This window comes from Eptesicus fuscus, chromosome 15 (assembly GCF_027574615.1).
Source record: "Eptesicus fuscus isolate TK198812 chromosome 15, DD_ASM_mEF_20220401, whole genome shotgun sequence".
In the NCBI taxonomy this organism is placed as follows: Eukaryota; Metazoa; Chordata; class Mammalia; order Chiroptera; family Vespertilionidae; genus Eptesicus; species Eptesicus fuscus.
In genome coordinates this window covers 1,063,017-1,090,039 of record NC_072487.1, presented here as the reverse complement: position 1 = coordinate 1,090,039, position 27,023 = coordinate 1,063,017, and the positions used below count along the sequence as shown (strand labels likewise).

The window sequence follows — 27,023 nt, the reverse complement described above, 5'->3', positions numbered from 1 at the left end:
GGCACCACCGCCTCCCCCGCCTCTGCCCCTGCAGCCCTTGTGGGCGTCTGGAGGCCTCTCTGCTCCTGGGAGCTTGAGGGGAATGGGGCCTCCCTCTTTTGCCACTTCACCCCACTCCTCCTGTCCTCTGACCAGCTGCCCAGGGTCAGGCAGGCACCCAGGGACAAAGCACCGGCCTCCCCTTGCAGGCCTCCCCGAGCCCTCACCAGCCCCCACGGCAGGCCTCCTGCCCCCAGGTTCCGCCACTTCCTCCCCATGAGGGCTGGGCGGGGGGGGGGGGGGGGCGGAGGGGGGTGCTGGGCTTGCTCCCGCTGAGCACTGAGGACGAGGCAACTGGGAGCCTTTCTAGCGGTGCCGACCTTGGCTGCTGCTGAGCTGTGAGGAGCTGCGACCCCGTTCCCGTCACCCTCTACAGGGCCAAGAACGGGGGGCTGTCCACCTCTGTCTGCCCACAGGACGTGTCGCACGTGGCTGAGGGGCCTTGCTGGCCACTCCGGGACAAGCCGGAGAGCGGAGCCTGCGGGGACCCCAGGACAGACCCTGTGCTGCTCTGGTTGAGGGGGGTCATCTGTGATGGGGCTCCCTCCAACTATCCCCTTTGGGAGCAGGGCTGGGGGGCAAGAGACGTGACATCTCTGTATCTAATCGCTTTGACAAGGATGGGTCAGGGACTGTGATGGTTCTGTCGGGCCTGAGGGAGTTCCTGCCCGGTGCTCCCTCCCCCAAAAGTGGGGTCTGCCTCTGTGCTGACCAGCAGTGACCAAGCAGGACTCCTGGGCCTTGGCAGGCTCTCAGCGTGAAAGCCCACTGCCCCGTGAGGAGCCCCGGCACTGGAGGTGCCGACACCCAGCAGCACCCCGAGCCGCCAGCCAGCCTTCACCACCCAACGCTTCCTCCGCTGACGGGCCCCCACGCGGGGGGGCGCAGAGGGCTCCCCAGGAGAGGCCCCTGAGACCCGCCTGCTGAGCGCGCTGCCCGAGCCCGGGGGGGAATGAAGGCTGCGTGTAGGCACGTCCCTGGAGTGTTTGCAGGGACGGAACTGAGCAGCGGGCTCCCTTGGCGAGTTCAGTGTGAGAACCGTTTACTTCGCACCCTCACCGCAGCCTGACAGTCCCTGGAAGGAGCGCTCCCTGCGGGGCAGCTTCACGCTGGGACTGCCCGACGTGGCTGTCCTCCCTCCTGGCTGTGCGGAGCAGATGTCCTCTGTCCAGCCTCTGAGGTCCCTGGCTGGGGCTGCAGCTGCTCTGCCCGCCTCAGGGCGATTCCCAGGAGCCCGGCCGCACAGGGCACTCCCAGCTCAGCACCAGGCCCGGGGCTCCCGGAACCAGGCGCTTCCTTCACTGGCCCGCCTCGAGCTGGACACACGTCGAAACACAGGTGGCCAGCTGATGGGTCGGCCGGGTCGCCCCGGCGTGGAGGGCGGCTCGGGCCCGGGCTGTCTGGGCATTGCAGCGGTGGGCCCGGGGGCAGGCGGGGTCTGCCCGGGGCTCACTGTGCACTGCCACCGGGGCCCAGGGTGAGCAGGCGGCACTGCCGGGGGCCCAGGGGTCCTTGTCCACGCAGCAGGCCACAGCAGCCAGCGCTCTGGTGCGCTCACCGAGGTCTCTGCAGAGAGAGGAGGAGTGAGCAGCGGAGGGAGCCAGGACTCCATGGGCCCAACACTGCCCCCTGCTGGCCCCCAGGTCCCCAGCCATGGCCTTCAGTGGGCCTGGAGCCGACCATCACCCCAAGGCTGGGGAGCCCCACTTCTCCTCCTGGAGAGGCCCCGCCGTTAGTGCCCTGCCTGGAGCCTCAGGCCCCTCAGCTGTAGGAGGGAGTGACCCAAGGAGACACCCAGGCCCCAGGGACCTTGCTTCCTGAGCTTTTCCCAGGTGTGGGGCGGGGGTCCCAAGGCCGTGTCAGGAAGGGACCTGCTCAGTGTGTGAGACCACAGGGCCAGGCTGCCTCCCCAGGCCGGGGGCTGGGGGCCAGGCCACCTGCCTTCTCCAGCTTCTGTTCCCTTGTGGCCCCTCCTCCCCAACCCACAAACCAGCCAGTCCCCAGGCTGATCAGGCCTGAGCTCCGGGCCTGAGATGTCACCTGGCTCCTCTTTCTCCCCCGACACTGGCCTCTGCTCCACCTCCAGCCTCTGCAGGCTGCTCCCTCCCGCAGGGGCTGTCTCCCTCCTTCCCCGAAATCCAGGCTCTCCCCGTCTGCTCACTTCATGTACCACCTCCTCCGAGAAGCCTCCCTGCCTCTCTGTTCCCACCCACAGCTAATCCTCAGAAAAGCTCTTGGAAGTAGTAGGAATTACAAAATTATCTGTTGTCTTCGTGGATACGTGAATGAATCAATTAATGAATTAGTGGAGAGGAAAGACAGCTTGGGGGCAAATCCGTGGACTTTGGAGCCAGAAAGCCTGAATTAAAACAGCTTCATGCTTAGTAGCGGTGTGTGATTCTGGACAAGTTCCTTGAAATGGAATCAGAGCAGGGCTTACCCCTGCGGTTAGAACCGGGAGGTCTGAGGGAGCTGAGAACGGTGCCGGCCGCGCCGCGCCCTGGGGCATCTTTATGAAGTAAAAGCAGGTCACGGGCAAACCTTGCCTTGCTGATGACAAGCACCACCAATTAGTGCGAGACCCGAGAAGGCACCTGGGCCTTGGCTAGGATGGCCCAGACCCTGGGCTGCAGTCAGGGCCCTGCCGGAGACCCAGAGGCCGGGGCCGGGGCCTTGCCTCCTCCATCAGGCTGTGCAGTCCTGGCGGGCGCTGCCTGCCCTGGTCCCCACGAGCTTGGCTCAGAGCGGGCCCTGGGGGACGTGGGAGAGCTCGGGAGGGGCTCTGACCCCAGTGCTCCCCGAGCCTTGCCTCCTACTTCCTGCCTGAGCTGCCCGACTAGAGCTGACTCTGAGTGGCCCCACGTCGCTCTCGGGGGAGGCGGTCACGCAGTCCCCTGCATGGCTCTGAGCCGGCATCAGAGGAGAGAGAACAAGGCCAGGTCTGAGGACGGGCGTCCGTGGGCAGGCCCCGACCCCGCAGCGCCCACCCAGGGAGACCCATGCAGCCCACAGCAGCGCCGGCCGCCCAGGATGCGTGCCACCTGGGGCCGGGGAGGAAACCACCGGCCGCTCCGCTGGGCTTTCCCAGCTGAGCCTGGACAACCTGTCAGGGTGAACCCCGAGGGGCCGCACGGGCGGGGCCTGAGAGGAATCTGACTCACGGAAAGGAAAGGCCTGAGCAGGACCACCCCAACTGAACCAGCACGAAAAGGAAGGGACCTGCGCCAGCTCTGGAGTAAGGCTCACTTCCACCTGGGGCACAGCGCTCCCAGCACGCATGCACAGCGCTCCCAGCACGCACGGGAAAACACCAGCAGGCCGTCAGCAAAGCAAAAGAAGACCACACAGGAATGCAGCCGGCAAGCAAGGGCCAGAGGAAACCCCTTCCTGCAGTCAATGAAGAAACGTGACGGCATGCGGAGGGGCTCCCGCAAGGCTGCCCTGCCAGTCCGCCAGGGAAAATGTCTCCACCTACCTGTGCTGGGTCCCTGAAGAATCCTATCTAACAAAGAGGGAATATGCTAATTGACTGCCACACCCTCACAAGATGGTGGTGCCCACAGCCACAAGATGGAGGCGCCCAGTCCCCTCAGCCCTGCCTCATCCAGCCTCAGTCCCTCAGTCCCCTCAGCCCTGCCAGGGGGTAGCAGGCGCCCCGGGCTTCATCCAGCTGGAGTCCCCCAGTCCCCTCAGCCCTGCAGGGGGAGGCAGTTGGGAGCTTTCGGGCTGGCAGGGGAAGGCAGTTGGGGATGATCATGCCAGCAGGGGAGCAGTTAGGCATCAGGCAGGCAGAGTGGTTAGGGGCAATCAGGCAGGCAGGCAGGTGAGTGGTTAGGAGCCAGTAGTCCCAGATTGTGAGAGGGATGTCCGACTGCCAGTTGAGGACATCCCCGGAGGGGTCCCAGATTGGAGAGGGTGCAGACTGGGCTGAGGGACACACCCCCCTGCATGAATTTCGTGCACTGGGCTTCTAGTTTGGTAATAAAAATATTGAGACTCTTTGGCCTAAACAGTCTATTTCTAGGATCACCCCAAAATGTCATCTCAAAAAAGAGAAACAGCTCTAAGCACCATTTACCCAAACCTGAACGGTCAGGGGGTCTCGCGAACACTGACCATCGGAGCGGAGCTCGGGCCCACGGGTCGCGCAACCACAGCCGCAGAGGCAGCCCGGTGGCACGGCCGCCAGCAGGCAGGCCCAGGTCTGGGACCCGAGGGGATCAACCCCTCCGTGGGGCAGGCCCAGGGTCCCCGCAACCCTGGGCAGCCGGCCCGGCCCACCCCGCGCCTGCGTTCTCATCTGTGCGGTGGGACAAGAGCAGCACCAAGAGTGGCACCGACGGCGGCGCACGCCCTCAGCCTCGCCCACTCCAGGCGCCTCAGCGGGCGGGCGAGCACTGCCAGGACCTCCCTGCGCAGGGGGGCGGCCCAGGGGGGTGGCCGTGGTGGGAGCGGTCCTAGGGGAGCAGCCTCGGGCGCCCGGGGTTCTGCGGGACGCCGCCTGCTCTGTGAGGCGGGCCTGGCCCTGGCTGCCTCCACCCGGCGCGGGAGGGGCGCCACCTGGGCCTGGGAGAGCGCCCGCCCGCCGGATGGGAGAAGGGAGCCTGCGGGGGCGCAGCGCAGTAGGGGACGTAGGGGACGGGGCTCCCGGGGAAGGGGCGGGGCCCACGGCCTTGCGTGATGGGGACAGTGACTGGCTGCTGAGGACGGCAGCCGGGACAGGAGACACACACATTGCCTCCGCCTCTGCATTTGTGACTTTTCCCCAAAATAAAGCTTGAGAGAGAATAGCCTCGAGTTCGTGGTGACACAAGACAAAATGAAAAGGGAGAAACAGAACCCGTCCTCATCCTCGTAGGGAAAAAGGCAGAACAGCAGAACTAAAATCACCCTTCGGTAAGGCCGGGGGAGAAGCCGAGGCCAGGGGAGAGGTGCCGGCCAGCAAGGACCCCTTGCAGAGCCCCTTTCTCATCAGCTGGCAGGGACTCACCTCGGCCCACGGAGCCCCGTGTGCATGTGCGTGGGGGTGCCCGACCCGTCCCAGCACCCCAGGCACCTGCGCAGGAAACGCAGTGCGGCCCCATGGGCCGGCGCCCACAGTCCGGAGCTCGGGCCCTGCAGGGACCGCTGGCCACCAAGACGGAAAGCCGAGACCCGGCTGCCGCGCCGCGGGGTCCTGAGAGGGCGCGCAGAGCGGGTGGCCACATTCAGCCAGGACAGACGCCCGGCGTCAGAGAACCCTGACCCCTGTGTGCGTGTGCGCGTGTGCGCACGTGTGTGCATGTGTGCGCGTCTGTGTGTGCATGTGTGCGTGTGTGCGCGCACGTGTGTGCATGTGTGCGTGTGTGCGCACGTGTGTGCGTGCGCACTGAAAGGGAGACAGAGAGGGGGGAGGACAGAGCGAGCCCGCAGGACACCGCGCAGCCTGCGGGGCTGGGCGGACTGGACGCTCAGGCTCAGGAGCTCCCCTTCTCGGTAAGTGTGGGCTCTCGACATAAAGCCGTGGGGGTGGGCGGCCCCGCAGCGGGGTGCGGGCTCGGCACAGGCGCCAGCAGGACCACAGCCTGTCTCCGTGCCAGGATGTGAGGCCCGGGGAGCGGCACAGCGTGAGGGGCAGCCAGCCCCCGCGGGTCCTGGTTCTCCAGCCCTGTCCTGACCAACCCTGGCCCCGCCCTTATCCCTGCCCCACTGCCCAGGCCGGTGCCCACGTGGTGAAGCTGTGGTGGTCACGCTCCCGGCCAGGCTGGCCTCTGGGCCCCGCACTGCCGCTGCTGTTCCTCAGGCCCGGGAGGCCCAGGTAGGCGGCCTGCAGCGTCTCCAAGTCTTCGCCTCGCAGCTGGAGCCACAGCTGGGCCGCTCTGTGGGGAGGAGATGCGAGGCAGTCAGCGCACGAGGCCCGGCCGCCACCCTGAGCCTCTGCAAGCTGGGCTGGGCGCGCCGGAGGCCTGTGGCCCCCTCAGCTCTGTGAGGGCGGGGGTGAGGACGTGGCACGGGCCATCGGAACATGCCAGACCACTCTGCCTGCCAGGCAGGCGAGGGACGTTCTAGAGACAAGTCGTCATGGACTGCGGCACAGTGCAGTGAACGGAACTAGCGCCCTGAATTCTCCTCACAAAGATGGTTAAATGGCAACTTTTATGTTACAAACATTTTACCACCATGTTGAAAACTACAGTCAAACCTCAGTTCTCATACATCTCCCACCTCAAACAATTCAGTTCTCAGCCCAGCTGTTCACAGAAAAGTATCTCAGTTGTCGCCCTAGCTGGTTTGGCTCAGTGGATGGAGCGTCAGCCTGCGGATTGAAGGGTCCTGGGTTCAATTCCGGTCAAGGCATATATCTGGGTTTCGGGCTCGATCCCCAGCTGGGGGCGTGCAGGAGGCAGCCGATTGATGATTCTCTCTCATCATGGATGTTTCTATCTCTCTCCCTCCCCCTTCCTCTCTGAAATCAATTAAAAATATATTTTTAAAAATCTCTGTTGTTGATTGACAACCCTTTCATGCTGTACCTGTGTGACCAGTCACGTGACTCTCAGGTGACAAACATAGAAAATACTCCAGTAGAGTCAGTTTACTGCATTGTTAACATCTCAGGAAACGGGGCTGTGAGTATCTCCATGTTTTTCTGCTTTTGTTGCTACTGATTATTATTAAATATGTACAGTAAGTCACCACAGGTCCTAAGGTTAGTGATAGCAGCAAAGTGAAAAGGAAAGTTGCAAGAAAAACATTAGAGCTTAAAAAAGAAATAATTGCAAAGTAGGATAGAAGTGTTTGCATGTCTGATCTGGCTACTGAGTATGTCATGGCGAAATCAATGATTAGCACAATTTTAAAACATAAAGCGGCCGTCAAAAAAGCTGATGTAGCAAAGGGTGTGAAAGAAGCAATGATCACAGACAATTGAGGAGGGCTGAGACGAATCATTGGGGGTCTGGAGCAGATTAATTCACTGGACACTATTCTAATGGGGAAAACGATTCTGTTTACAAACACATCGCTTCCTGAACAGCCTTCCGAGAGCTGAGGCTCCCCTGGACTCCCCAAAAGGACGAACTACAGGGAAGCAGCAGCGGCGGTGAGCGGAGTCCGCCTGGAGCTGCAGACACCACAGGCCTCCCCTCAGCCCACACGCCCGCCAGGGCCATGGCGCTCATGACCACGATGCCACGCCCCAGCCGCAGTGCAGACCCTGACCGACCGTGTCTGCAGCCGTCGGGGCTGTGAGGGCAGCTGTGGTAGGGTGACCCCGCTCCTCATGCCCCTGGGCACCCTTAGGAGGCCCAGATGGCCGTGGGTGCTGGCACCCCTGGCGCAGTGCCGGGCCGGCTCCTGGCTCCGGGGAGTGGTCAGGGCTCAAGGCCACCGTCTCCCTCCCTCGAGGATGCTGGGGCCACCATGCCTGTCGAAGCGCCGCTGCTCGGTCCTCTTCACGCACTTCAAGAGGCAGCAGGTGAGGAAGGCCATGGACATGAGCAGGATGACGGCGCAGCTGACGATGGAGGCGATCACAGCCACCCTGAAGCCGAAGGTCTCGTGGGGCGTCACAGCTGTAAGAGAGACAAGACCAGCTCCTGGCATGGCCCGCTGAGGCCCAGCAGTGGTGCCCACCCTGCCCTCAGGAGCCCATGCCATAGGGAGGCAGGGCAGCTGCTGCTAAGGTGAAGGTCTGTGCAAACCCTTGTAGGAGTGAGGCTATCAGGGAAGACTGCTCGCAAGAAGGGGGTGGTGGAGCAGGGCTTTGGAGCGTGTGTAAGAGTTCGTGGGGGCACACGGGAGAAGTTCTGATGGGTGCCAGGAGGCCCTTCTGGTTCTCACCCACTGCAGCCTGGGCTCAAGGCCAAACCCAACAGAGCCACAACACGGAAGGGTCCTCTCTGTGGGCACCATATGAGCCTAGGACTGCCCAATCTGAGGGCTATGGCAAGAGAAATCTCCCACAGCCCCTGCTGGCTGACTCCCGTTATCTTGGGTTTTGTAACTCTAGGAATCTAATCCTAACAGATACCCCCCTTCTCAAAATTCACCCAACACAGGAGCATTTTAAAAGCTCTGAGAAGTCCTGCAGCCTTTAAGTTAACTTGGCCTTTTCCAAACTGTCTTGACTACTGAGCCCTTTATATCACACAATACACGTGGCCTCCCTTTGAACACGGCTGTGCGGGGCATCACCCTGCACTACAAATACAAATAGAAAGCCTCCCCCGACAGGCTCCAGGGCCAGACGCAGAAGGACAGTTCTAGAATTCTTGGCACATGGAGCCTTCTATTAGGGCTTGCCACGCGCATGCTTAGAGCCTGAATCAATGAACAAATGCAGAACAGTAAGCGCGCGCTCAGATAGCAAGGTGACCTCGGGGAGGTGGCGGCCCACGTCAGTGGCAGGCCTAGGGCCTGGAGCAGCTCCTGGGACTTGAATCCACACTACGGACGTGAAGCCACCAGGGTCACCAGCACCAGGAGCAGGAGCCCACACAGAGGCCCAGCCGGGACGTGGCATCCACGGCACCTTCTCTGCGGACACCACGCTGTCCACATGACAGCACCAGGCCCCTCCCAGGGTGCCAGCGGGTCCGGGGGCAGCTGAGGGAAGTGGGTCTCACCTCTGCACACAGGGGTCCCTGAGGACCACTCAGCGACGCTCCCCTTCCAGGTGCAGGTGAGGAGGCCAGACCCCACCATCTGGTGTCCTGAGGGGCAGTGGAACACGACGACAGTCCCCACAGAGGCCCCATCGCCGCGAAGCACTTGGAGGGTACCCCTCTGGGGCGGCTGCACTTGGGTGCACGTGCCTATGGAGAGAGGTGACAGCATGAGCCCCCGTTCCGGAGGCAGGGCTCTGCAGGAGCCTCGGCTGGGATGGGCATGGCTGCCCGACGGCCATGGGAAGCCCTGGGTCATCCACCCCAGGACAGGAGTGGCAGGCAGAGCAGGGGCTGGGACCCGACACGGAGCTGACCCCACCTGAGGCAAACTCTCCGTGCTCTGAGCCAGTGCTGGGGAAGACGCGTGCTGGGATATTGCTCAGCAATAGAAACAATAAAATCTTGCCACTTGCAACAACACAGATGGATCTAGAGAGGATTATGCTAAGTGATATGGCAGAGAGAGAAAGATAAATACCATGTGATTTCACTTATATGTGGAATTTAAAAAATAAAACAAATTGCCCTAGCCGGTTTGGCTCGGGATAGAGCGTCGGCCTGCAGACTGAGGGTCCCAGGTTCGATTCCGGGTCAAGGGCATGTACCTTGGTTGCGGGCACATCCCCAGTAGGGGGTGTGCAGGAGGCAGCTGACCGATGTTTCTCTCTCGTCGATGTTTCTAACTCTCTAGCCCTCTCCCTTCCTCTCTGTAAAAAAATCAATAAAATATACTTAAAAAATTAAAAATAAGACAAATTAATAAACAAAAACCAGAAACAGACCTGTACATACCGGCTGGCGGCGGTCCTGTGGGACGGGATGGGGGAGGGTAAGACAGGTTTTTTAAAGGAGACAATCCAATGTTAAAAAATAAATTCTGAGCAGGGAGGTTCTTTAAAAAGAGAGACGTAATACACACCTGCGAATAAAAAAAGGTAGATTTTATAGTTACAGGGAAAAATTAAAAAAACGCATGTGCAAAGCTTGGCACACAGAAAAAGGAAAAAGAAAAAACACGCATCAGAAGACAATGAAAGCAATGATACAAGGATCATCCACGTATTACAGGCCAAGGTTCCCAGGTCTGGGCGCTCCTCACTGAATGCTATTCTTGCTACACGTTAAAATGTAGCACAGTATTTTGCAGACGAGGACCTTGACAGGAACCCAACCAGATAAGTGTAGGCAACTGCGAAGAAATGAAAGTGTAATTAGCCAAACAGTATGTGTTAGCAATGTTGACTAAGCCTTTCTTCCTGCAGACAGCTTTGGGGGTGGATCCGGCTCCTCCGCTCTGAGGAGGACAGCTGGCCCGCACCTCGGAGTCTCAGCACAAGCACAGCTCCAAAGGCAGGCTGGGCGGGGAGGAGGGGGCAGCATGAAGAGCAGAAGCTTTTGTTACTCCTTAATAATTGAAAAACAAACATAAACTCGGATTTAAAACTTAGGGAAAGCCCTAGCCGGTTTGGCTCAGTGGACAGAGCGACGGCCTGCGGACTGAAGGGTCCCAGGTTCGATACCGGTCAAGGGCATGTAACTTAGTTGCGGGCACATCCCCAGTGGGGGGTGTGCAGGAGGCAGCTGATCGATGTTTCTCTCTCTTTGATGTTTCTAACTCTCTATCCCTCTCTCTTCCTCTCTGTAAAAAAATCAATAAAATATGTGTGTGCTTTTTAATTAAAAAAATAAAAATTAGGAAAAGGTATTTGGAGAATACAGGACAAAGGTTCAACACCCTTATTCATAAAGAGATCTCACACATTGCCGCCCTACACCTCGGCCGGACACACCCAGCCCCGCTCTTGTGCTCCCTCCCAGCTTGCCCTGCGGCCGCCCCCATGTTCACAAACCCTCTATTCCCTACTGGCTTTGGCCCCAAATCTTAGAATTTAACTGGACTCTTTCTCAATCCACGACCAGCCTATCAGCAAACTTGCTTTCCCGATGTAGTGCACGCCGGCCCCAAAGTCAGGTCCCCCTGGCGGCAGCCGCGGAGGCTCCACTGTGGAACAGGCCCCCTTCCGCACAGGGGTGGGGGCCACACACGCGGCCGGCTCACACGCAGGCCCGGGGCTCGGGAGGCCGTGCTGCCCACGCTTGGCCGGGCTTGGGCAGCTGCCTGAGCCCACCCTGCCTCTGCCCCCCCAGGAGCCGGGCTCAGTGTGAGCTGGGGCCTGACTTCTGGATCCCCACAAACAGCACTAGAACCTGGTGGGTGTTTGATGGGTTGCAGCCTATGAGGAAGGTGGCCATCTCCACCTTAAGACGGGAAACTGAGCCATGGCAAAGCTGGATGATGGCGGAGGCACCGGCGGAAGGTGGGGGCAGCCCGCCTCCCCTGCAGTGCGCACACGGCCGCATGCCTAGCCTCACGAGGCCCCGGGAGCAGCACTCTCCCCGCTTTAACACGGGAAGGCCAAGCGCAGCGGGGGCTGGCACGCCCGCTGCCCGAGACAGAGGGAGCAGCGCCCGGCGGGGCAGCATCCACAGTTCCCACGACAGAGCAAGGCCAGCCTCGGGGCGTGCAGCCTACGCCCTTGCGACATAAACCCATGTCCCTCACAAGACGTGACCACAGTCACACAGCCCGCCGGCGCTCCGCGGGGGCTCACCCTGGGCGCCACAAGGCTGCGGGTTCGTCCCCGGCCGGGCACGTGCCTAGGCCGCAGGCTCGACCCTCAGTCAGGATGCTCACAGGAGGCAACTGATTGACGTTCCTCTCTCACATCGATGTTTCTCCCTCTCTCCCCATCCCTCTCTCTAAAACAATAAGCACATCTTCAGGTGAGGATAAAAAATAATCACAGCAACAGAAAAGGTTAAGTTAGAAAAAAAAAAGAAGACAAAGAGCCCCAAACAGGGGTGTAGGATAGTTAAGAAAATTAAATGAATAGCATCCAAATCAGAAAGAAAGAAGCAAAACTTCTCTATTAGATAACATAGTCTTGTGTCCAGAAAAATCCCCAGGAATCTGCTAAAAATCTATAGGAACTAATAAATGAGCCCAGCAAGGTGGCAGGATACAAGATCAATATATGAAACCCAAGGCATTTCAGTGCAATGGCCAGGAACACACTGAAAATGAAATTAAGAAAACAATTCAATTTACAAGAGCATCAAGAAAAGTATCTGCACTAATAAAAGAGAAACATGCAAATTGACCATCACTCTGCTACGCCCACCAGCCAATTAGGAGGAAATATGCAAATTAGAAGGACAAAGATGGCAGCCGCCCAGCTGCTCCAGGTGCAGAGTGGCTGGGCGGGGCAGGACGCCTGCTATGAGAGGGAGGGCAGGAGGCAAAGAGATCTACAGGAGTGGCACCGGCCGCAGCGAAGACGAAGAGGGCAGACTCCGGCTGGAGCCAAGGCCTGGGTCCCGGGTGCCGGAGGAAAACTGGTGCTGGAAGCCAAGGGAAGGAAGGCCTATTGCACGAATCTTCATTCAACGGGCATCTAGTATTACTTATATTTGTAGAAATAAATTTAAGAAAAGCAGCACAAAACGTAAACTCTGAAAACTACAAAACATTGTTAAGGAAATTAAAGGCCTAAATAAATGGGAACTTCCATGTGCTCGGAGTCAGAAGCCTTCGCTGTGAAGAGGGCAGAGGCTGGCTCTGCTGAGTCCATGCCTGGAGCAGAGGCCCCACGGCTGACTCTGCAGAAACTGACAAGCTGCTCCTAAAATTCACAAGGAAACGCAAAGCCTCAGAATAGCCAAACAAAACCAGACCGGAAAAGAAGAACAGAGTTGGAAGACTCACACTTCCCTATTTCAGAACTTACCACAGAGCTATGGGGCCGGAAACAGAGGTCCTGCATAGAGACAGACACATGGCGGTGGGACAGACGCCCCCTCCAGGCCCTCGGCCTCTGACAGGGGTGCCAAGACGATGCGATGGGCAGGGTCGGTCTCCAACAATCGTGCTGGGACGATACCCACATGCAAAAGAATGAAGTTGGGCCTGTCCTCACATCCTATACAGAAATTAACTGAAAATGAATCAAAGACATACACATAAAAGCCAAAACTTTAAAACTCTTAGACGAAAGCATAGGGATAAGTCTTCTTGACCTTGGATTAGGCAATGGTTTCTTAGATATGATAACAATAGCAAAACAACAAAAGAAAAAATAAACTGGACTTCAGCAAAGTTAAAAATATTTGTACTTCAAAGGACATGACCAAGAAAATGAAAAGGTTTACAGAGTGGCACAAAATATTTGCAAATCATGCATCTGATAAAGGACTTGTCTCTGGAATGTATAAATCATTACAACCGCATTATAAAAACACAAATCACCCAATTTTAAAATGGCCAAAGCTCTGAATAGACATTTCTCTAAAGGTTTACTGATGACCGCCAATACCCACATAAAAAGAAGCTCAGCATTGTTACTTCAGAGACAGGCAAACCGAAACCCCAGGCTGCACACAGAAGACAGGGACATGCGGAGCCCAGGGCAGGAGCGCTGCAGGCGGGGCTGCAGAGGGCAGGGTTACAGGGGTGAGACTGCAGGGGTGAGACTGCAGAGGGTGGGGCTACAGAGGGCGGGGCTGCAGGGGTGAGACTGCAGAGGGCGGGGCTGCAGAGGGTGGGGCTGCAGAGGGCGGGGCTGCAGGGGTGAGACTGCAGAGGGTGGGGCTGCAGAGGGCGGGGCTGCAGGGGTGGGGCTGCAGAGGGCGGGGCTGCAGAGGGCGGGGCTGCAGAGGGCGGGGCTGCAGAGGGTGGGGCTGCAGGGGTGGGGCTGCAGAGGGCGGGGCTGCAGAGGGCGGGGCTGCAGGGGTGGGGCTGCAGAGGGTGGGGCTGCAGAGGGCGGGGCTGTAGGGGTGGGGCTGCAGAGGGCGGGGCTGCAGAGGGCGGGGCTGCAGGGGTGGGGCTGCAGAGGGTGGGGCTGCAGAGGGCGGGGCTGTAGGGGTGAGACTGCAGAGGGCGGGGCTGCAGAGGGCGGGGCTGCAGGGGTGGGGCTGCAGAGGGCGGGGATGCAGGGGTGGGGCTGCAGAGGGCGGGGCTGCAGAGGGCGGGGCTGCAGAGGGTGGGACTGCAGAGGGCGGGGCTGCAGAGGGTGGGGCTACAGGGGTGGGGCTGCAGAGGGCGGGGCTGCAGAGGGTGGGGCTGCAGGGGTGGGGCTGCAGAGGGCGGGGCTGTAGGGGTGAGACTGCAGAGGGCGGGGCTGCAGAGGGCAGGGCTGCAGGGGCGGGGCTGCAGAGGGTGGGGCTGCAGAGGGCGGGGCTGTAGGGGTGAGACTGCAGAGGGCGGGGCTGCAGGGGTGGGGCTGCAGAGGGCGGGGCTGCAGAGGGCGGGGCTGCAGGGGTGAGGCTGCAGAGGGAGGGGCTGCAGAGGGCGGGGCTGCAGAGGGCGGGGCTGCAGGGGTGGGGCTGCAGAGGGTGGGGCTGCAGAGGGCGGGGCTGCAGGGGTGGGGCTGCAGAGGGCGGGGCTGCAGGGGTGGGGCTGCAGAGGGCGGGGCTGCAGAGGGCGGGGCTGCAGGGGTGGGGCTGCAGAGGGTGGGGCTGCAGAGGGCGGGGCTGCAGAGGGCGGGGCTGCAGGGGTGAGGCTGCAGAGGGTGGGGCTGCAGAGGGCGGGGTTGCAGAGGGCGGGGCTGCAGGGGTGGGGCTGCAGAGGGTGGGGCTGCAGAGGGCGGGGCTGCAGAGGGCGGGGCTGCAGGGGTGAGGCTGCAGAGGGTGGGGCTGCAGAGGGCGGGGCTGCAGAGGGCGGGGCTGCAGGGGTGGGGCTGCAGAGGGCGGGGCTGCAGAGGGTGGGGCTGCAGAGGGTGGGGCTGCAGAGGGTGGGGCTGCAGAGGGCGGGGCTTTAGGGGTGAGACTGCAGAGGGCGGGGCTGCAGAGGGCGGGGCTGCAGGGGTGGGGCTGCAGAGGGCGGGGCTGCAGAGGGCGGGGCTGTAGGGGTGAGACTGCAGAGGGGGGGGCTGCAGAGGGCGGGGCTGCAGGGGTGAGACTGCAGAGGGTGGGGCTGCAGAGGGCGGGGCTGTAGGGGTGAGACTGCAGAGGGCGGGGCTGCAGAGGGCGGGGCTGCAGGGGCGGGGCTGCAGGGGCGGGGCTGTAGAGGGTGGGGCTGCAGAGGGCGGGGCTGCAGAGGTGAGACTGCAGAGGGCGGGGCTGCAGGGGCGGGGCTGCAGGGGCGGGGCTGCAGAGGGTGGGGCTGCAGAGGGCGGGGCTGCAGGGGTGAGACTGCAGAGGGCGGGGCTGCAGAGGGCGGGGCTGCAGGGGTGAGACTGCAGAGGGCGGGGCTGCAGAGGGCGGGGCTGCAGAGGTGAGACTGCAGAGGGTGGGGCTGCAGAGGGCGGGGCTGCAGGGGTGAGACTGCAGAGGGTGGGGCTGCAGAGGGCGGGGCTGTAGGGGTGAGACTGCAGAGGGTGGGGCTGCAGAGGGCGGGGCTGCAGGGGCGGGGCTGCAGAGGGTGGGGCTGCAGAGGGCGGGGCTGTAGGGGGCGGGGCTGCAGAGGGTGGGGCTGCAGAGGGTGGGGCTGCAGAGGGCGGGGCTGCAGGGGCGGGGCTGGGGGCTGCTGGGACAATTTCTCCAGCAGTTACACGCAGCATCACCACAGGTCACAGTGACGCCCTCCCAGGAACGTAAGCAGAGGAAACACGTGCACACACACCTGTGCACAAGGCTCCCAGCAGCCAAGAGGAGAAATAACCCAAATGTCCACCAACTGAAGTATGACCGTCAGACAATGGAATTTCATTTGACAATAAAAGGAATGAAGCACTGATGTGCTACAATGTGGAGGAACCGTCAAAACATTACCATCAGCGCACGAAGCCAGTCACAAAACTGGACGATCGGTTTCTGTGAAATGTCCAGAAAAGGCAAACCCACAGGCAGGAAGCAGATTAGCAGTTGCTGGGGGGGTGGGGCTGACTGTGCTAAAATTGTGAATATTCTAAAAGCCATTGAGTTGTACACATTAAATGTACAATTTAAATGGGTGACTCATATGGTATGTAATTTATACCTCCATAAAGTTATTACAAAAACTCAGGGGAAATATAGATGTCAAAGAAATGCAAATTTGAAACCTAAAATACAGTTTTTGGCCTCTTAGCTTGGTCAAGGTTAAAAAGACAAACAGCTCACCAGATTGCTGCTGGCTTAGGGGGAGGGGTACCCCTGGGGTGGAGGGCGGGGGGCCCCCTCTAGACATGCCCAGGACCCTCCCTCGGACCCTCGCCGTGGCCCCGCGCTGAGGGGCAATGGCCATGGCGGAGCCCCGTGTCTGGGCTCTCAGTGGACCAGTGTCTCCACAGGGCCAAAGCGGGCGAGCGACCTCACACAGGACACCCTCCTTCTTTCCCCGGGTCTGCGGGCTCGGACACGCGTTTTCCTTCCGGGCAGGAGGGGCACATGGGCTTGGGGCAGGGCAGGTGGGCAGGGAGGCCACAGGCGGCCGCGGGGCCCTTCCCCAGGATCGCCGGGCAGGCAACACTTCCCAGCCCTCCATTTAGAGCTGCGACTTCTCTAATTTTCCGTAACTAAGTACCTATTCCCCCTTTGGTGTACATTTGAAAATTTTATTTAAGTAGAGTTGGTACACCCTTATATTGGCTATACTAGTTCCAGATGGATGATGTGGTGATTTAGCATTTTGATATCTTACAATTGATCACCCCACTAATTCTAGTAATCACGTCACTGTGCCAACTTATCACAATATGATTGACTATAGTCCCCTCCCCCTTCCTCCCACCCCTTCCTTCTGCTTCTGTTTGGTTTTTAGATTCCACATGTAAGCTTTCACATGGTATTTGTCTGACTTATTTCATTTAGCATAATACCCTCTAGATCCATCCATGTTGTTGCCAATGGCAAGATTTCAATCTTTTTTATTGCTATAAAATATTCCATTGTGTATATGTTCCACCTCTTCTTTATCCATTCATCTATCGATGACACCCTAGGTTGCTTCTATAACTTGGCCATCATAAATAACGCTGCAGTGAGCAGAGGGGTGCAGATAGCTTTTTGAATTCGTGTTTTCATTTTCCTTAGATAAATACCCGGAAGAATCGCTGGGTTGTATGGTATATCCATTTTTAGTTTTTGAGGAATATCCTGTTTTCCATAATGGCTTCACCAATTTACCATCCCACCAACAATACACAACGGGTTCCCTTTCCCCACGTCCTCGCCAACACTTGTTTATTGATTTGTTGATGGCAGCCATTCTGGCAGGTGTGAGGTGATCTCTCATTGTGGTTTTAATTTGCATCTCTGATGACCAGCGATGTTAACGTCTCATATGTCTGTTGCCATCTGAATGTCCTCTTTAGAGAGGGGTCCATTCAGGTCTTTTGCCCATTTGTCAGATTGTTTATTGTTACTGAGTTGTACGAGTTTCTTACATATTTTGGGTATGATCCCCTTATCAAATGTATCATTTGCAAATATATTTTCCCATTCAATGGGTTGCCTTTTTGTTTGAAGGTTTTTAGCTGCAAGCACCTTCTTTCTTTCTTCCCAGTCCCCTGTGGGCCTCCAGGGGCCGGCCGGCCGGGGGAGATGGCCAGCAGGTGAGAGCCCTGGGGTGAGTGTGGCCGTCAGCCAGGGCCACACCAGCGCTCGGTGAGTAACAGGAGGAAGAGATGAATCCGCCTTCATCCTTTAAAGATCCTGCACAACTAGCACTTGATCAAAACAGTAAGAAGCCTTGAGGGAGGAACAAAGAGATGGCAAGAGATGTGGTGAACAGGCCTGGAGACACGTTCAAGGTAGGATGGAGCTGGGGGTGGGTGGTCACAAAAATGTTGGCGAAAGCCCTGTCACTGACCACCTGGTGTGCCACACTCACCTGGTCCCAGGTGGTGGCTGTCCTGCCCCCTCCCCCTACATCCCCTTGGCCCAGCCCAGACTCCTCCAACCTCTGCTGAGCCAGTGCCAGCTGACTGCCCGCCCTGAACCCCCTAGTCCAGTGATGGCGAACCTATGACACGCGTGTCAGCACTGACACATGTAGCCATTTCTGATGACACGCGGCTGCATGCCGAGGATGAAACACTTGCGACTAGAGTCTTGGAGTTAGTTTTTTCCTCAAAGTGACACACCACCCGAGTTATGCTCAGTTTTTTGGCGAAGTCTGACACACCAAGCTCCAAAGGTCGCCCATCACTGCCCTAGTCCATGGCACGGGGCCCTCCCTCCCCTTCGCCACCTAAGTCACAAATGGCAGCGGAGGCAGGAGCCCAGGCCTGCCTGCTGGGTGGCCTGTGACGCCCCTGTGGGTGCTGCAGTGAGCAGCTGGGATGGGAGCTGACCCAGCCCAGCGAGGACACCACTGTCCCTTAGAAAGGGGCCTGGAGTGGGCAGGCATGGGGAGGGGGCTGGCGCCACGGGGATGGCCTGCAGGCGGTTCCCACCCACAGAGTCCCTCAGCTGAGCCCCTTCAGGAGCTGGGGTGGGGCCGCTCAGAGGTGTTGGGGGAGGGCACTTCAGGGTGGCCCCCTCCCCTTCTCTGCGCTTCCACCAGAGGCGGCAGCCCTGCTCCTAGGGCCGTGGTGGGCAAACTGCGGCTCTTTGGCCCCTTGAGTGTGGCTCTTCCACAAAATGCCACGGCCTGGGCGAGTCTATTTTGAAGAAGTGGCGTTAGAAGAAGTTTATGTTTAAAAAATTTGGCTCTCAAAAGAAATTTCAATCGTTGTACTGTTGGTATTTGGCTCTGTTGACTAATGAGCTTGCCGACCACCTAGGAGAAGTGTGTTGTTTGAACCAGTCTTCCCAGAAAAAGGAAAGGACCCTGTGAGGAGGGGAGGGAGGGGAGCCCTCAACCAGGACCACCCCATGGGGGTCACCTTCTGGAACCTTCCCTCCTGGGAGGCCAGGTGAACCGTGTGGTGGTGGGTCTGCTCAGAAAGCCCCCACCCCAGTCCCTCTCCACTCAGTCTGACCCTGGTTCGACCACCTCCTGGCCGGAAGTCCGGGACCCAGCCCTCACCTTGCTCAGACTCGATTTTCCCATCTGCAAAATGGGGTGACCTGCCCCCTCAGGGTCATGGGACGAGTGGGACCACCCCATGGAGAACTTAGAGCAGAGTCAGGAGCACAGAAATGCTCCCCAGGAGGGCGCTTACGGCCACACCACAACCCCCCAGTCCATGGCACCCAGACCTCCCTCCACCTGCTCCCTCACCCAGGCCCCATGGGGTCTCCTGCACCCCCTTCCTGGGCCTGGAAGCTCAGCAAGCACTCCCCTGGGCTGAGCCCATTCCCACATAAGAGATTCAGACCCACAGACTGCGTGAGGCCTTGGATGTGGCCTGGCAGCACCCGCCACGCCCTCCGCAGGACCCAGCCACTCCAGGACCGGTGGGGAGGGGGCCTAGTTGCCGGGGCCTCCGGGGGCTCCTGGAGACCTGGGGACACCCTCACTGCCCCCCCCCCCAGCCTGCAGTCCTGGAGTCCCCTTGCTGGCTCCCCAGCCCAAGATCCCAGCCCATCGCCTGCTGGACCCCCGACCCCTCACTGCACCGCCTCCTCAGCCTGGGGACCCCTGGACCCCTAGACACCCTCACTGCCCCCCAACAGCTCCTCCCACACTTGGTACCTAAGAAGCAAATCCCATCTCCTCCCTTCCCGGCTGAAGACCCCCACAGACCCCGGCTGTCCCGGGACACCCCTCGTTCCCTGCCCCAGCCTCACCTGCTGGCGCCAGGCCACCCACCTGCACCCCAGGCAGCAGGACGCAAGGTGCTGCGTCCCAGGCCGCCCACCCCCCGCCCCCCACCGCGGGCCGGAGCAGGGCACCCTCAGCCTTGCCGTATTTGTCCTGGGCCCTTTGTGACCCCGTTTTTTACTATGTGAAAATAAAACTCAAGTGAGGAGACACAAGACAAAGGGAATGAATTTGATACAAACAAGAGACAAACCAAAAGCAGCCCTATGGGTTCACTGAACAGTGAGGAGAGCAGACTTGCCCATCAGGGCCGCCCGCTGCCAGGACCCCGCCTCCCTCCCAGCCCGGCCTCCCCGCCAGCCTGGCCAGTGGAGTCAGGGTCAGTCTTTCACCTGGAACCCTGGGCCAGAGGCTGCTGCTCTCGTCCTCCCGCCTGGAGCCCACAGTGCCAGGCCGTGACCTTACCAGCTGGGGGCCAGGCCAATACGTTGCCTTCCCCACTGGCCATGGCGGGAGAGCGGCCTGGCCAGCCCCCGGACCTGGTGCTGTGACACAGGAGAGCCACTTCCTCCCGGAGTCTGTCTCCCACGCGGAGAGGACAGCCCTCAGGAGGAGCTTCTGACCTGGGGAGTGTGAGCCGTGCACACACAGGTGCTCACTCTATAGAGAGCGGGGCGCCAGGCCCCTGCAGGGGTCAGCCACAGCAGGAGGCCCACAGCCCCAACTGTGCCCTAGAGACTCCCCCCCCCCCCAGCTGGCTCCTCTCCCGTGCAGGGTGGGCATGGGGCTGCACAGAGGCCAGAGCCCAGACCTGGGCCTCACAAGAACAGAACTAGACGTGTGCCTTCTCCGGACTCCCATGCCCCCTGGGCCGAGTCTGAGAACAGGGCCGGGCCGGCTGCGTGGCAGGGCTGCCGGGGAGAAGCCAAGGGGAGCCCAGAGCGCCCCTCACCGCCCGCACCCTGCGGCTGCCTCCTTCCCGGCCCTCCCCCGACGGGCCCTCCAGGGGCCGGGTGAGGGGGCCCTCCCTGCTGCTGGAACCCTGTGTTCCTCCTCCCAGAGGGCCCACTCCTGGACAGCGTGCCCCTCAGGAGTGCTGGAGCCGCGGGAGCAGGCCGGGGCCTGCGGGCAGTGGGAGGGCGGTCTCTACAAGGGCTGGGCACCCAGTCAGCCAGTCAACAAACATTTAAAGCCCTGCTCCGAGCCAGGCTCTCCGTCCCACCACCCCTCACCAGCCTCACAGGGGGAGGAGGGAAGGACACAGACCCCAGGACACCGAATCCACCTGGTTGCACTTCCAGGAAGAGCGGAGTAATGCGCCGCTTACAGATGCAGGGAAAACCCGCCGCCCATTGCTGTGTTTTAGCCGTGCCCAGCTATCTCCAAAAGACCCACCCTTCACAGCCCCACCGAGAGAAGGGTGCCCATTGCACAGCCAAGACCGGGTGCATAGGGCAGGGCGGGGTGCGGCTGGAAGGACAGTGCTACCCCAGAGCAGAACAGCCTGGGGCAGGGGGATAGTGCCCACCACTTGGCACACCCGGAAACTGAGGCACAGAGGCTGAGCACCCCACGTTAAAGGGGGGGGTTCCGACCTCCAATTTCAGGGGAGGGTCACGGGTTGGGACCCCAGGGCTTCCGTGGGCAGGAGGCTGCGCTGCAGCGGGCCAGAAGCAGGGCTGGGGCTGGGCTGGCGGCCAGAGGGCAGGGACGGACAGTGCCTCTCCCTCAGGAGCGTCCTCTGCAAACAGCCTTCTGTACGCAAACCTTCGAAGGCCCCTCTCCGTCCTGGCTGACCTTGGGCAAGTCCCCGCAGCTCTGTCCACACCCTCCTCCCCGCATCAGCATGCACACCGTGCTCCTCCCACACCGGGCACAGCACCCGGCCAGGACTGGGCATCCAGCTGCCCTGGGGCGTCAAACAAACAAAATAAACCCACCCTCCAGGCCAGGGCAGGTCTTAGTTCCTATTGGTGACTCAACTCCCTGGGCCTCAGTTTCCCCATCTGAGAGGAACCCCCCACCCCCCGCCTCCTGATGGCAGGTGTCATTGTTTAAGTGGGACCACCTGCACCAGGCTGACCTGGGCCCATGCTGCCCGCACAGGAGCCGACCCCCCTCAGTGTCCACTAAAGTGAGCCTCTGGGGCATGGAGGGCGCATGTCCGGGCTTGAGTCTCTACAAGGGTCAGGTTTGAGGTGCATTCACGGGACAAAGTGGCACTGGAGCCTCAGATGCGTTCGCACGAAGGTAAACCCTCTTCAGGTCACTCTCCAGACAAACACCAAGTAAAACGGCCGCCCTCGGTCCCTCAGGGAACCCCGAGCCTCAAGCCCGGAGCGTCGCGGGACGGGGCTGTCGCTCCCTCCCCGGTTCGGGTCCCCACAGTGAAGTGGGGCTGGGAGCTGGACGGGAACCAGGGCACCTGCCCGCAAGGCGAGGCCAGTTCCAACTTCCTCGCGTCTGCTGACTTCCCCAGCACCGAGGCGGGCAGCCGCCACCAGCCTTGGGTCCCAGGGACGCCCGCGGGATGGAGGGGGTTCGGGAGGTGCGCCCGCGGCTAGTCTCCCCCTCTGTGCCTCCCCACCCATCCTGGCCCCCGCTGTGCGCCCCCTGTGCGCCCCCCCAGGCAGTGCGCCCCCCTAGGCAGAGCGCCCCCCTAGGCAGTGCTCCCCCTTAGGCAGTGCTTCCCCCTAGGCAGTGCTCCCCCCTAGGCAGTGCTCCCCTCTAGGCAGAGCGCCCCCCTAGGCAGAGCGCCCCCTTAGGCAGTGCTCCCCCCTAGGCAGTGCCCCCCCTAGGCAGTGCTTCCCCCTAGGCAGAGCGCCCCCCTAGGCAGTGCTCCCCCCCTAGGCAGAGCGCCCCCTAGGCAGTGCTCCCCCCTAGGCAGAGCGCCCCCCTAGGCAGTGCTCCCCCCCTAGGCAGAGCGCCCCCTAGGCAGTGCTCCCCCCTAGGCAGTGCTCCCCCCCTAGGCAGAGCGCCCCCCTAGGCAGTGCTCCCCCGCTAGGCAGAGCGCCCCCTAGGCAGTGCTCCCCCCTAGGCAGAGCGCCCCCCTAGGCAGAGCGCCCCCCCTAGGCAGTGCTCCCCCCTAGGCAGAGCGCCCCCCTAGGCAGTGCTCCCCCCTAGGCAGTGCTTCCCCCTAGGCAGTGCTCCCCTCTAGGCAGTGCGCCCCCCTAGGCAGTGCGCCCCCTAGGCAGTGCGCCCCCCTAGGCAGTGCTTCCCCCTAGGCAGTGCTCCCCCCCTAGGCAGTGCTCCCCCCTAGGCAGTGCTCCCCCTAGGCAGTGCACCCCCCTAGGCAGAGCGCCCCCCTAGGCAGAGCTCCCCCTTAGGCAGTGCTCCCCCCCTAGGCAGAGCGCCCCCCTAGGCAGTGCGCCCCCCTAGACAGAGCGCCCCCCTAGGCAGAGCGCCCCCTTAGGCAGTGCTCCCCCCTAGGCAGAGCGCCCCCCTAGACAGAGCGCCCCCCTAGGCAGTGCTCCCCCCTAGGCAGTGCTTCCCCCTAGGCAGTGCGCCCCTCTAGGCAGTGCGCCCCCTAGGCAGTGCGCCCCCCTAGGCAGAGCGCCCCCCTAGGCAGTGCGCCCCCCTAGGCAGTGCGCCCCCCTAGGCAGTGCGCCCCCTAGGCAGTGCGCCCCCCTAGGCAGTGCGCCCCCTAGGCAGAGCGCCCCCCTAGGCAGTGCTTCCCCCTAGGCAGTGCGCCCCCCTAGGCAGTGCTCCCCCTAGGCAGTGCGCCCCCCTAGGCAGTGCTCCCTCCTAGGCAGAGCGCCCCCCTAGGCAATGCTCCCCCCTAGGCAGTGCGCCCCCCTAGGCAGTGCTCCCTCCTAGGCAGTGCGCCCCCCTAGGCAGTGCTCCCTCCTAGGCAGAGCGCCCCCCTAGGCAGTGCTCCCCCCTAGGCAGTGCGCCCCCCTAGGCAGTGCTCCCTCCTAGGCAGTGCGCCCCCCTAGGCAGTGCTCCCCCACTAGGCAGAGCGCCCCCCTAGGCAGTGCTCCCCCCTAGGCAGTGCGCCCCCCTAGGCAGTGCTTCCTCCTAGGCAGAGCGCCCCCCTAGGCAGTGCTCCCCCCCTAGGCAGTGCTCCCCCCCTAGGCAGTGCTCCCCCCTAGGCAGAGCGCCCCCCTAGGCAGTGCTCCCCCCTAGGCAGAGCGCCCCCCTAGGCAGTGCTCCCTCCTAGGCAGTGCGACCCCCTAGGCAGTGCGCCCCCACCAGGCAGAGCGCCCCCCTAGGCAGAGCGCCCCCCTAGGCAGTGCTCCCCCCTAGGCAGAGCGCCCCCTTAGGCAGTGATCCCCCTAGGCAGAGCGCCCCCTAGGCAGTGCTCCCCCCTAGGCAGTGCTCCCCCCTAGGCAGAGCGCCCCCCTAGGCAGTGCTCCCCCCTAGGCAGTGCTCCCCCCTAGGCAGTGCTCCCCCCCTAGGCAGAGCGCCCCCCTAGGCAGAGCGCCCCCCTAGGCAGTGCTCCCCCCTAGGCAGAGCGCCCCCCTAGGCAGTGCTCCCTCCTAGGCAGTGCGCCCCCCTAGGCAGTGCGCCCCCACCAGGCAGAGCGCCCCCCTAGGCAGAGCGCCCCCCTAGGCAGTGCTCCCCCCTAGGCAGAGCGCCCCCTTAGGCAGTGATCCCCCTAGGCAGAGCGCCCCCCTAGGCAGTGCTCCCTCCTAGGCAGTGCGCCCCCCTAGGCAGTGCGCCCCCACCAGGCAGAGCGCCCCCCTAGGCAGAGCGCCCCCCTAGGCAGTGCTCCCCCCTAGGCAGAGCGCCCCCTTAGGCAGTGATCCCCCTAGGCAGAGCGCCCCCTAGGCAGTGCTCCCCCTTAGGCAGTGCTCCCCCCTAGGCAGAGCGCCCCCCTAGGCAGAGCGCCCCCCCTAGGCAGAGCGCCCCCCTAGGCAGTGCTCCCCCCTAGGCAGTGCGCCCCCCTAGGCAGTGCTCCCTCCTAGGCAGTGCGCCCCCCTAGGCAGTGCTCCCTCCTAGGCAGAGCGCCCCCCTAGGCAGTGCTCCCCCCTAGGCAGTGCGCCCCCCTAGGCAGTGCTCCCTCCTAGGCAGTGCGCCCCCCTAGGCAGTGCTTCCCCACTAGGCAGAGCGCCCCCCTAGGCAGTGCTCCCCCCTAGGCAGTGCGCCCCCCTAGGCAGTGCTCCCCCCTAGGCAGAGCGCCCCCCTAGGCAGAGCGCCCCCCCTAGGCAGTGCTCCCCCTAGGCAGTGCTCCCCCCCTAGGCAGTGCTTCCCCCTAGGCAGAGCGCCCCCCTAGGCAGTGCTTCCCCCTAGGCAGAGCGCCCCCCTAGGCAGTGCTTCCCCCTAGGCAGAGCGCCCCCCTAGGCAGTGCGCCCCCTAGGCAGAGCGCCCCCCTAGGCAGAGCGCCCCCCTAGGCAGTGCTCCCCCCTAGGCAGAGCTCCCCCTTAGGCAGTGATCCCCCTAGGCAGAGCGCCCCCTAGGCAGTGCTCCCCCCTAGGCAGTGCTCCCCCCTAGGCAGAGCGCCCCCCTAGGCAGAGCGCCCCCCTAGGCAGTGCTCCCCCTTAGGCAGTGCTCCCCCCCTAGGCAGTGCGCCCCCCTAGGCAGAGCGCCCCCCTAGGCAGTGCTCCCCCCTAGGCAGAGCGCCCCCCTAGGCAGTGCTCCCTCCTAGGCAGTGCGCCCCCCTAGGCAGTGCGCCCCCACCAGGCAGAGCGCCCCCCTAGGCAGAGCGCCCCCCTAGGCAGTGCTCCCCCCTAGGCAGAGCGCCCCCTTAGGCAGTGATCCCCCTAGGCAGAGCGCCCCCCTAGGCAGTGCTCCCCCCTAGGCAGTGCGCCCCCCTAGGCAGTGCGCCCCCACCAGGCAGAGCGCCCCCCTAGGCAGAGCGCCCCCCTAGGCAGTGCTCCCCCCTAGGCAGAGCGCCCCCTTAGGCAGTGATCCCCCTAGGCAGTGCGCCCCCTAGGCAGTGCTCCCCCCTAGGCAGTGCTCCCCCCTAGGCAGAGCGCCCCCCTAGGCAGAGCGCCCCCCTAGGCAGTGCTCCCCCCTAGGCAGAGCTCCCCCCTAGGCAGAGCTCCCCCCTAGGCAGAGCGCCCCCCTAGGCAGTGCACACGGCCACCCGCCCCGCCAGCTGTGCGGTGCCTCCCGGGGTGTGCGGTGACCCCCCACCCCGTCTGGGGAAAGGGCGCAGAGACCGGAGCGCCCGCGGTGCTGGCCTCACCTGTACTGTTCCCGGGGGCGGTCGTGGCGCCCCCCGAACGGCCCCCAGGCCTCGCCCTGCCACGGAGGGTCTCCGACGCCGGACGCATCCCCGCGCGCTCCCGGCCGTCTGGCCGCCGACTGCCCGCGCCTGGGCCTCGGGACGGGGCCGCGCCCTCCGGAGTCCCGCCTCCTCCCTCCTCCCCGTGGGCCCGGGGGCGGGGCCGGCCGCAGGGAGCCCAGGAGCAGGAAGTCTCCTCCAGGGCCTGGCGCAGGGTGACCTCGGCCCCGCCCTCAGGTGTCAGGTGGGCCCCGCTGTGCCCTGTGGGCCCGGCCCTCGGAGGCGGGTGTAGGTACCGTGGGCCTCCCTCGGGGACGCCCGGGCGGTGGGGGCAGGATTCAGACCCTGGGCCCTCTGAAGGGGCTGCCCAGTCCCGCCCAGTCCCGCCCAGGACACCAGGACGCGGTGGGGTCTCAGCCGCTGCGGAGCTGGAGCCAGGCGGGCTCAGGGCGGCTTCTGAGCGGAGACCTGCGGGGCGGATGACGGAGGTGGTCCTTGCAGCCCGAACCAAGGCCCGAGCCGTGAGCCCGTTGGAAACTTGAGGGCCAGGCGAGTGTGGCTGGCACAGGAGGTGTGGGAAGGCGGCCCGTGGGCAGGGCTGGCTCTGGAGGCCTGGCCAGTGGCGGCGATAGGGCAGGTTCCCTGGGCCCCAGCAGTGTGGGGGGCACCTGCTCTCAGCACAGTGGAAGCGAGGTTCGATGACAGTGAGTCAGGTGGGCTTCGGCCTGAGTCCCCTTCCCACTTCAGACTGCGGACCACACCTGAGGACTTCTTCAGTTCCCTCCATGTGAGACGAGCTCCGTCTGCCACATTGGGAAGCCAGTGAGTCTACCGGGCCCCCGGTGACCTCTTCACCCCCCACCCCACCCCAGACCATACTTGGGGACCTGGAACCCAGAATTCCCTGCTGAATGGCCGGAGCCCTCACTGGGTCTGACCCCGCGCACAGGGCCGTGCAGAGGGGACAGGCTGGGGGAAGCTCGGTGGCCCTTGAATTGCAGGCTGCAGCTGGTGGGAGCTGCCCGCAGGCTGCCCACAGCGCCACACGCGGCCCAGGCCTCCAGGAGCCCCACTTGCTGAATCCCAGCCTGGCCTGGAAGGGGGGGGCTGCCTCCTGGGCTGCTGTAGCGAGTGCCGCCACCGGGCGCCTGAGCACCACGGAATGTCTTGTTGGGGGTGCTGGAGGCCAGAAGTCTGAGGTCAAGGGGTCGGCAGCCTCACCCACTGGGCCGCACTCAGAAGGGTGGGTCCCAGACCCTCCCAGCCTCCAGTGGCTCCGCCGCGGTGGCAGCAGCACTGCCCACGGGAGTGTCTGTCCGAACGCCCTCTGCAGCACACAGCACTGCCAGGTGAGGCCCAGTAACCTCGCTCTGACGTGACTGCACCCGTCTCTAAGAGGGCGTGTTCCGAGGGATGGGGGTTAAGACTTAATAACAGACATGTTTTCTCGGCCACCTGTGGCTTAGATACATGTTCTGGTGTTCAAGCATGTGGCCAGCTTCCGTCTGTGCCAGCTGGGAGCTGGGTGGCCGAGACCTCC

At 62.5% G+C, this 27,023-nt stretch overlaps 1 protein-coding gene across 1 annotated transcript; it reads right to left on the bottom strand.

Annotated features, from left to right (window-relative positions):
• Positions 1–1,065: 1,065 nt before the first annotated feature.
• On the bottom strand, positions 1,066–25,571 carry SUSD3 (sushi domain containing 3). Its single transcript, XM_028133122.2, has 5 exons — positions 25,445–25,571; positions 8,646–8,834; positions 7,445–7,592; positions 5,748–5,897; positions 1,066–1,605 (listed from the first exon to the last, which is right to left on the bottom strand). Exons 1-5 carry the CDS (start codon positions 25,530–25,532, stop codon positions 1,338–1,340), a joined length of 843 nt encoding a protein of 280 aa, XP_027988923.2. The 5' UTR covers positions 25,533–25,571; the 3' UTR covers positions 1,066–1,337.
• Positions 25,572–27,023: the final 1,452 nt, after the last annotated feature.

Excerpts from the sequence above, each read along its gene's own strand:
- SUSD3 (XM_028133122.2), bottom strand. The coding sequence starts at position 25,532 with ATGCGTCCGGCGTCGGAGACCCTCCGTGGCAGGGCGAGGCCTGGGGGC. Across the intron at positions 5,898-7,444 it reads GAGCAGCGGCGCTTCGACAG|AGCGGCCCAGCTGTGGCTCC; the intron begins GCATGGTGGCCC and ends TCCTCCCCACAG. Across the intron at positions 1,606-5,747 it reads GACCACCACAGCTTCACCAC|AGACCTCGGTGAGCGCACCA; the intron begins GTGGGCACCGGC and ends CTCTCTCTGCAG.